Consider the following 9,962-nt stretch of genomic DNA (forward strand, 5'->3'; position numbering starts at 1 on the left):
GCTCTTCTGTGGTACTTTATTATCCCTCTGGGGAAGAGGCTGGAATGGGATATGTGACTGAAACAGAGAATTTGTTCCCTAATTTTCTCAGTAGTCAAGGGACGTGTACGCTATTTGGACAACAGCTGTCTGAGTCCATTGCCAAGCTGGCTCAGTAATGGCCCTTGGTGCAATGCAGGAGAGCAAAAATGTTCCCAAGTAGTTGGGAAAACTGAGGAGTTTTGTCGGAATTTTGGAGCTGGCAAAATACCAATGTTTGATGTTTCACCATCACTGTGTAATGTGGACTCTGGGAATGGGAAAACCGAGGTGTTGTTAGAAGTTTCACCACTCATCATCTTTAAAATTTTTTAGCGTTTTGTCTAATTTGAAGGCTCTCTCTCTGTCTCTTTTTTTTTTAACATAGACAATGGCTGAAAAAAAGTGTAGGTACCCGAAGTTGTGTGGTACTCAAGCAGTGATGTGGCCTAGAAGGAAGGCTCTGTCATGAATGCAACCACTTCCCCTCCCCTGCTTTTGGTGCTGATGTACTGTTAATTGCATTTCAAACAAATTGGAATGGACTAATAGACTGAAGTCTATTATCCTAGCTTTTAACACAATGAAATCATGTTTAGTGCTTTGCTCTAAGGGGGGGAATGAATATCCCTGACATTTTCCTCCAAGTAATGACAGAGATACAGATGGAGATTTCTGCATTATGAATAGTGGGATGGGGAAAGCATGGGGAGGAATGGTAGAAACAGTCACATTTTGTGCTTTAGTCCATCAACTCATTGCTCTTTGGGTTAGATAACTGCCTCCCATTTATGCTGGCATGCACTTAGATCTTTGCATTTTCATTTATTTTTGTTGATTTACTTTGTAGTGCTTTGACCAGTTGTGTTCTAAAATGAGGGAGACTTTTAATTCTTCTTCTAGGAGAATAATTGTGGCACAATTCTTATTTTCTTTCAACTTCTTTTAGCTGATAGACAACTCCATTAACAATGTCAACATCTTGCTTGCAGATTGTGATTTTGGAAGGCTGAAGCTCAGATGTAGCTGTGTTATTCTGAGTGTGCTCTTGAAACAGAAAATGAGAAAGACCCTGACTGGGGCAGCCTTGATTTGAGAAGTTTTGATTGAGCAGATCCTTGTAAAGATGCTCTGCTCACTGCCAAGGCAGAGTACCAGGGGAGCAGAAGAGAAATGCATGACAATTTGTTCATCCAGGAAGACTGGAGAAGAAATAGTTTCAAGAAGCTGTTGCTGCTCTGTGCCAGGGATAGCAGGACCAGAGCCCTCAAACACTTACAACTTAAGCTACGAGTGATTTGATAAACTTATTGGAAAAACTTGAAAATTTCTAAATTAAAACAGCTTTTGATTACCATGGCAGTACGTACAGAGGCATATATGTTTTAGTTTTGCTGGAAAACTGAGGTGACAACACACCTGGATTGCAGGACACGTTTGGATACAGCCCCAGGACAGTGGCTGCAGCTTCATTCAGCTGCATTCTGTGTGGTCACCTGCATTTCAATTTATCTGCCTCTACCTTTGTTGCCTTTGTGAAGTAATTCCCTTGTGTTTCCATCTTTCCAACATGTCTAGAAGTGGCTCAGGCAGCAGACAGTGATGTTCTTCCAGCTGAGCTTGTCACAGACATAACGACCTGTGACTGCTGGTCACTGTCCTGCTTCTTGCCTCCCACAGCTCTGCAGTGAATGTTTCCTCATCTTTCAAACTCCAGAGGCTGGGCTTGACTGCACTGTATATTTCACTGTTGGTTTCTTTTTTTCCTTTTTTTTTTTTTCCTCTAAATCAATCCCCCCAGTGGATTTGTTAATATTCAGGAGCTGTCTGGTCCCTCTGTTCTGTCTGAAGTGGGCATGGGGATAGTGTGATACTGAGGCATGAATCCTGTGCAGCTGCATGACAAGGAAGAAATGGATTTCATAAATGAATATTGGCTGTTGAGCAGAGTTTAAGATTTTCATACATCAATATGCCAAAGTAACTGGGACTACTGAAAATTGGCATGAATTGAGCTTGACTTGCTTTGCAAACCAATGACCAGATTAGGAAAAGGGGAAGATACATTGAGTATGGATGGAAATTTGAATTTTCTAGGTCAGTCCATGCCTGGTCACGTCATTCTGAAGTTCAAGAAGGCAGGAAGAGCAGAGCTAAATGGTTTGTGCCTGGCAGGGTGCTACTCTCACTGTGCCACCTCCATTCCTGTAGCTGCTGCACTGAAAGATCTCTGTCTGGTTTTTGGTTTGTTTGCACTGGGCTAGATGGGAAAAGGAAGTAGGGGTCAGAAAGAACAGGAATTACCTGTGTGTACAACTTTGTAAGCCATTTTGAATAGGAAGTCTTCTAAATACTAAAGGATTGTCTGGAGGAGTACATCCCAGAAGTACATTGCATTATAAAACTAGTCCAGAATAATTTTTGTCTTGAGAGCATTACTAACAGCCTGACCTTTTAGAAGAGCAGTGGAAATCTTGCTCAGCTGACACGTGACTTTAGTAACATACTGCAATTTGGTCTGTATCTCTAATATCTCTGTAAGTGATTATTTAATTAGTAAACACTTCATTAGACAAAGAATTGTCTAGCACCCCTGTTTATTAAATCAGAAAGCATTCTCTATTTTAATTAGCATGACATTTTCTATAATCAATTTGATGAAATGCCATCTGCAGTTCTAATAATACTGTGTACAGCAAAGGCTGATTGACATATGTGTTGACTGCAAGGTATCAACCTTCTTGCATGTTTGCATTTGAAAAAAACATAAAATATAAGGAAGAGGAGGACTCTGACTTGCTAATGCTGCTGTTTGTGCTGCAAAGCAGAATTTTAGCTAAACAAACTAAAACTTAGTAAATATTTTCAATGGGAAAACAAGCGTTAGCAATCTTCAGGTTAATGCTGTCAGCAATTTCAGAAGACTACCCTGAGGCCTCCTTGTTCCAGATACTATGGAACAGATTTTCAGCACTGCCTGAATTATTTCCTTCTCTTTCCTTCACTTTTTTTAGAAACCACTTGCTCTCTCAAGACTGTTTAATAAGTTGCCTTAATTTATAGAACCCAATGGTTTCTATGCACAAAACTGCATGAGTGCTGATCTCCTTTGGACAATTAGCTTAGGCTAAGATTTACAGTGCTCTGTGTAAATAACCAGCAATTAGCAATCTGTGCACCTTCTTTATAAATCAGGTTTTTTTGTCAAACTATTCAATATCAGTATTTGTAAATTCTAAACCACTTTTAAGCCAGGTTCTATCAAATTGGTCTTGGCCTGTATCTATCCAAATTGATCAATCTACACAAGTTACCATGAAATAAGCCTTATTATCAACAAGTAACAAAAATATAGCAAATATTTTTACCAAACTTTTGTTTGGCAAACAAAATGTACGTTAACTGTACTGTGAATTTGGTAAGAATCAGGTTTTTTACACTCAAAGACATGCTGTTAATTCTGTTGCTCCTTGACAGTGCTAGCAGCTGCAGAGATTAATGTGAATAATCTCAGTGAACATGATGGCAATGTAGATTTACAGGCTAGGCAGGTTTTAGTTTTATAATAAGCTTGGGTCTCTATGATGTCTATTTGAGGCTAAAGAATAACTCAATGTGTATTCATAGGTCAAAAATCATCACTTAAAACCTCTGAGAATGGAGTAGACTAGGTAGAAATGCAAATCTTGCTAGCTCAGATGAAATATTCACAGGATAGTGGAGGCCCAGATTCAGTAATCTTCTAAGTCCTGTGGCTTTAGTGAGCCTGTGATGGGTCTCTGTATTTTCATAAATTCTTATTCATCCAGGGCAGGATTCCTGCTTTCGTACTTCATCAGGGAAGCCCCACTTGTTCCTGAGGCTTTTGGATCTTTCCAAATACAACACAGACGACTTTTAGTACTTGGTTGAGGATGTCTCATATCTCTATCGGTCTGCAATCTCTTGTAAAATATCCCAGATTTAGAGATCTGAGAAATGACAGAACATTTCACACCCTCTTTGCTCATTCACATGAAGGACACAATTGTCTTCTCTTGACTTGCTGCTGAGTTACACAGATAGAACCTGTGTCAACATCTTAGGGCACACAGGGAGACTCCAAGGCAGAAAAAGAATAAATGTGATTAGCAGCCTGGAGCTTTTTGTGTCACATACAGGTCTAAAGATGAAAATACCACCAATAAAAGAGGAAGACTTCCAACTAATAAAAGTTGGATCAATATAGATGTAAAAGTGAATAGAACACTGGACTGAAATTCAAGAGCTTTGAAAGTGTGTGGTAGTGTGTCCTTTCAACTCAGTCTGTGTCATTTAAAAAACAAGATTAATTACTTAATTTCAGTGACACATGAAACTTGAGTTTATACTCTTCAAATAAACCACCACCATTCCATGTCCTGCTATGACAAAGATAAATCATGAAAGGCCCTGGCCCAAATTCTTGCACTAGAACAATTCAAGGATTGACTTGCAGTGATGAGGATGTATTTAAGACTGGAAGTTACTCCACTTTCCCCCTAAATGATACAGGATTTTCATTAGAATTTGCAAGGGCCTGGATTTTTTTTTTTTTTGGTTCATGTGAGCATACCTTGTGTAACTGTGAGTGCTGCAAAGGAATTCTGTAGCATTTAGGATGTGGTAGCATGTTGTCAGTTCAATAAATGGGGGTGAATTCAATAAGTGGAGGTAAAGAAATTATTGCAAAATTGATGGGGGTCAAGCTGCTTGTCAAGTAGGAAAAGTTTTGCATTGATTTCTTTTCATTTTATGATAGTTTGCCTGTACTTTGACATTCCCAGGAACAATTTATATTGTCACAAACAGTATAGAGCTGCATTTCCTGCTAACTCATACCCTGATCTTAAACAAAACCCTTAGCAGTGTTGAACCTAAACCAGAAACAATAGTATTAGTGAAGCTATTTATAATAAATACTGCTTTTATTTTAAAAAATACTTGAGATTATCATGGTGCTATATTTATGTAATAGTGCTGTCACTGAGGGACATATTTATATATACATCCAAACTGTGATTTAAAATGTATGGATTAATCATTTCAGCAGAATGTATATTCCATGTTCTTTGCCTAGAGATAGGGTAGATGATGAAAATATTTACTTTCAAATACATACAATAGCATAAGAATTTGGACATTTAGCCTCACAATGATAAAATAAATTCCTGTTGGTTCTGCAGCTAGTACAATCCTATGAGAGGATGTTGCTGACTAAGGTGAATTTATTCTGCTGTGACAATCCCAGAATTTTGTTTGAGTTTGTTTTCATGTAATATTTCATTTAATGTTGCATTCTTTGTGAAAGCCAAATAAGTTGTAGAGAACCCGTTGAGCATCAAGTTGTCCTGCAGGGGTGTGTGTCCACTAGGCAGCCTCCTTCTCAGTCAGCTTTAGAAATAAGGTCAAAAGCAAGATGGAATCAATTCTTCCCAAAGATAGTTGTGTGTAATAACCCTGTCCACCTCTTTATTTTTTTAGTGATGCTGTTTTTAATCCTCCTAATGTGTTTCCCATTAATTCTGTTTAATGTAAGCTTTGGAGGTCATAAAATAAATCAAATACCTTGGATGAAAACCCAATACACAGTTTCAGCAGAGTTGCCTCTATCAAATATAGGACTCTCAATTTTTTTTTACAAGATCTATGTTCTGTAAAGTGCTGTTAGGTGTTAATTATATTGCCAGACATTATTTTTGTGTGAAGAATCCTGGATTTATAGTGCCATTATTTTCTTTGGTACTGATGTCAGGATAGCTTACAGACAGAGCCTTGGTTGTCTGTATTCATGTTTTAGTAAAACAGAATAAATGAATCAGATAGTCAATGCTCTGGAGTTTCCAAACTTTTCAGAAATTTGAGAACTATTATAATTAGGAAATTTTCAATTAGTTGTTTTCAAGACTTATTATGTATGCAGCATCCAGGGCTGGTGACTTGATAATGCATCTTCTTTATAGAGGCTTCCTCACACTGTCCTTTGCTTAAGACAGGATGTTTTTTATTCTGCTGATGTCCTCAGATCAATAATATGGCTCCTCAGGGCTGCAGTTTGTGCCAGCTGAGAGCTTTTCACATGATACTACTGTTTGTTTCAAATTAAATGAGAATTTCTTTGAATTAAGAACTCCACTTCTCTGAATGTCTTTGTGAAGTGTCAGAGATCCCTGAACCTTCTTCTGGTGAAGGCACCAAGATAATAAACAAAACAAATCCATCAGCTGTGCAGATGGATGAGGCTAAGGACTAGGTATTGTTTTCTTTTGTAGAATTTCTGACTCTAGATAACAAAATTTAAAAAAAAAAACCCAACTTGTGTTTATGGCTCTTAATTAAAATTTGAGCAATCAATGAAAAAAATCATCATGCGGTGTGACCATCAACTTTCACATTATCCAGCCTGAAGAAATAGTGTTTGGAATAGGACTTCCATATTAATTTCTATGATTAACTTCTGAAGACTGTTATGCTCTGTGTTTACACGGGATTTTTGTATAATCTTTTACCTGCAAAGCACCATACATTTTGCAAGCATTCTTTTGATTTATGCCCTTCAGGAGGTAACTACTGAATCCAAGTTCAAAGAGAGGTATAATTCCTGTCCAGTAAAGCCTGGCTTTTCAAGAGGTCTGACTCAGTTTTCTGTTCTGATTTATTGAGTAAATTTTCTTCTAACTTTAGAACAAAGGGTTTCATTTATGACTCTCACAGTATTTGCCATTCCAAATGTTGTTTCACACCTTGTGAAGCACTTGCAAGAAGAGCCTTAGGACTGTGTATTTTATTTTTGGTCCTCTTAGGAATTTAAAGGGAAAGTTCTTTTTTGAGTGAATTTGTTTTGGTAGGATTAGTTAATGAGGCACAGTGCTGTAAATCGTGTTGGCAAATGACATGTAGGAGAGTAGATAAATGAGAAGGAGTAACATTCTGTACTCATTTGGATTTTAGCACATTAGTGTCACCTATGGGGTCAAAATGCATGGTTTGGAGCACTGCTGTTCAGTGTCCTGGGCTATTTATGCCATTTCTCACAATATGGTTCAATCATAACTAGGGGCAGCTCTTTAGCCAGACTACTTCATTTTTTTCTATAGTACTCAGCACAGTGATCCAGTGTCATTGGAGATTCCCAGTGCTGGGGTTCCTAAAAGAATAAATGCAAAATAGCCTAAAGGAAGCTGCAGAAGCAGCCTTGTTCTGTAACCTGAAACCAAATAACTGTCTGTGAAGTGCTGTTCTTTTTATTCAAAATGAATATTTGAAATATTTTCTCTTTAAAAGGAGCTGCTGTTAGTTGCACAGTCCACCATCTGATTTGCCTTCCTAAACAGCAGCTCTAATAATACTGTCCTAAACTCCATCAATCCCACCCCACTTCCCAGCCATGGCCCTAAAATAGCTTAGTAAGCTCCTCAAATGAGGCTTCATTAATTTTACAGAACATACCAGAGGACATTCACATCACTGGCTATCTTGAGCTGCTGTGGAGTCAATTAAAATCGAGCTACATTTTTCTGAATAAGCAAAGCTTTTTTTTATGATAGCATAACCTTTTACTCCAGTCATGTTTACTTCCCACTTCATAAAATTCAGGGACTTGTAATGAATTTCTCAGACATTACTGAAGATCAGGGAAGTTCTTTTGTGTTTCCTTTAGGCTTAATTTAGAAATTTTCTTATGCTTTTTATATTGTTATAATAAAATTGTTTCATTTAATTAAGTACAAATCTCCTACATGGGTTTTAAATAATCTGAGAGAATCAGCACTCTATTCAATCTTGTAACAAATAGTGGAAAATTTGGAACATTTTTTTAAACTCAAGGCTGATGTACTAATTGTGTATTTCTTGGTAATTTTGAAGGTTTTGATACAAGCAAATACAAAGTATTTTTCATAGAAATCCCAATTAATTTCAGATTTTTTTTTCTTGAGGTGTATCAGATTCTTTTTCTCACAAGAAATGATAATTCAAGTGAGTGGAAAAAGGAAGAAGTTGGAACAGTTAATCCCACAGTGTTTTAAATGTTTTGCAAGGGAACCTACTTAGCTTTAACCCTCCTTTGCTAACATTCAGTTCACAAGAAAATTCAGTATTCTGCAGGCCAGCATGAATCACACAGAATATGGACTGTCGTAAAATAGTCACAACTTTGTCCATCCAGTCACCAGAAATACAGACCAGTACAGAAGTTTGGTTGGAATCACCTCTAAGGCGATGTGAATATGATGTTCAACAAAATCTTTTGGTTTTTCGCAAAACTTTAGTTTGCTATATGGCCAAAACTTAGATGTATTGAATGAGGGGAGCAGTCTGTAGGTAATTTTGGGGCTCATGAGGCAAATCAACAAAACTTCTGTCTTGTTTGTGTGTAGTAATAAGGATACTGTAATTAATTTAACCTGCTGGTTCTCTCTACAGAGGTATTAACTTGTCAGTGTGTTTGCTGACTGCTTATTTCTTTGTCATTGCAGATACAGCAGTGGTGTACAAAACCAGGAATGGACATGTTGTTGAACTGAACGTAGAAACAAATACAACTACATTATTACTGGAAAACACAACTTTTGTAAGTAATATATATTATCTGCTTCTCTCTCAGTGGAAGTCTGCTAACATTTTTTCTTGCAACAGGAGGGAGAGAGTAATGTCTAAAAGTTAGGGGAGATATGTTTATGACTTAGACTAAATTGCATATAAATGAAAAATATAATCCATTCCTCTGTCAGTGAATGATTTCTGAATGAAGTTATTTGTTTTTTACATGTAAGTAACCAAAATGTTGGAGGATTTGCTGTTGGTTGTGCTTTGTTCAGACCATCTGAAGGGTGGATTGTTCTTGGCATATGTGCTGGAGAATCTACCTGTTGTCTACCAGGAAAACTATTTCATAAAAGGTGGGAATGCTACTTAAATGTTGAGAGTTTTTCACTATTAGAAAAGAGGGAAATTGTTCAAGATTCATAGGAATATTTTCCTTTAGAGAGATAAATATGCAAAGAAAAATGTCATGCTAATCTCTGCTTTAGTTGTTTCTCTGTGCTTTAATGGCTGCGTAGATGATTGGGGATTATTCCTCTTGACCAGCAAAGGGTCAAGAATGGTTTCTGACTAGCAGTAATTGCTGAGAAGTACTTTAATACTTTAGTCTGCATTTTCTTTTGCTTTGCTTGGCACTGTTATTCTCAGGGATACCACTTACATTCCACCCTGTAATTCTTGTTTATCAGGGTTTTGCAGCATAATTGTGTGGCTTGTCAATCTCTCCTCATAAATACTCCATGCAGACCACTGGCTGTTATTGTTAATCCCTGTACTTTTAATTTAATAAAATCTTTTACACCTGCAGACTCAAAAGCGTGATTCATTTTCATCAGCGCTCTTTGGCAAAGGCTGATTTTATTCCTGGTCTGTTCCTGGCCTTTGCTGATAGAGATTCCTCTTTTCAAAGCATAAAGCCTCAGGTGACCTTTACTTCTAACTCCTCAAACAAGAAAGAGGAGAGTAGAACCTTTACTTCTAACTCCTCAAATAAGAAAGAGGAGAGTGGAACTTCAGGAGAAAGAATTTGATGCTGATTTCTGAGGTCAGTGTAAAGATGGAGGAGGATGGAGGAGAGATTTATGTTTTAATGGGTGGGTGTGTGTGTGACTCCCCTTCTGTGAGCTGCACCTTCCATATGCTGGGATGTGCCTCAGGGGACCTCTTGGCCCAAAAAAGGCTGTCAGACACAATTAAAACTGGGGGTGATGCCTTGTGAAGGCTGACCTAGATGGAGGTAAAGAATAAAGTAAGTATTTATTAGAAGGCCTCAATGGATCCACCCTGGGCAGCACAAGAGCCCAGCCAGGGCTGCACCCAAGGTGAACCAAAATGGTCACAAAATGGCTGAGAGGTCACGAGGTCTCTCACTTTTGTAAGTT

General features: G+C 37.7%; 1 protein-coding gene across 1 annotated transcript in view; it reads left to right on the forward strand.

The window, feature by feature from the left end:
• The window catches only part of DPP10 (dipeptidyl peptidase like 10), a 202,318-nt gene that overhangs the window by 59,946 nt on the left and 132,410 nt on the right, over positions 1-9,962 (forward strand). The window contains exon 3 of the mRNA XM_005415744.2: positions 8,514-8,608. Coding sequence (XP_005415801.1) covers positions 8,514-8,608 — 95 coding nt within the window. The remainder of the gene's footprint in view (positions 1-8,513; positions 8,609-9,962) is intronic.

The sequence above is a fragment of the Geospiza fortis genome, unplaced genomic scaffold (assembly GCF_000277835.1).
Source record: "Geospiza fortis unplaced genomic scaffold, GeoFor_1.0 scaffold112, whole genome shotgun sequence".
Lineage (NCBI taxonomy): Eukaryota > Metazoa > Chordata > Aves > Passeriformes > Thraupidae > Geospiza > Geospiza fortis.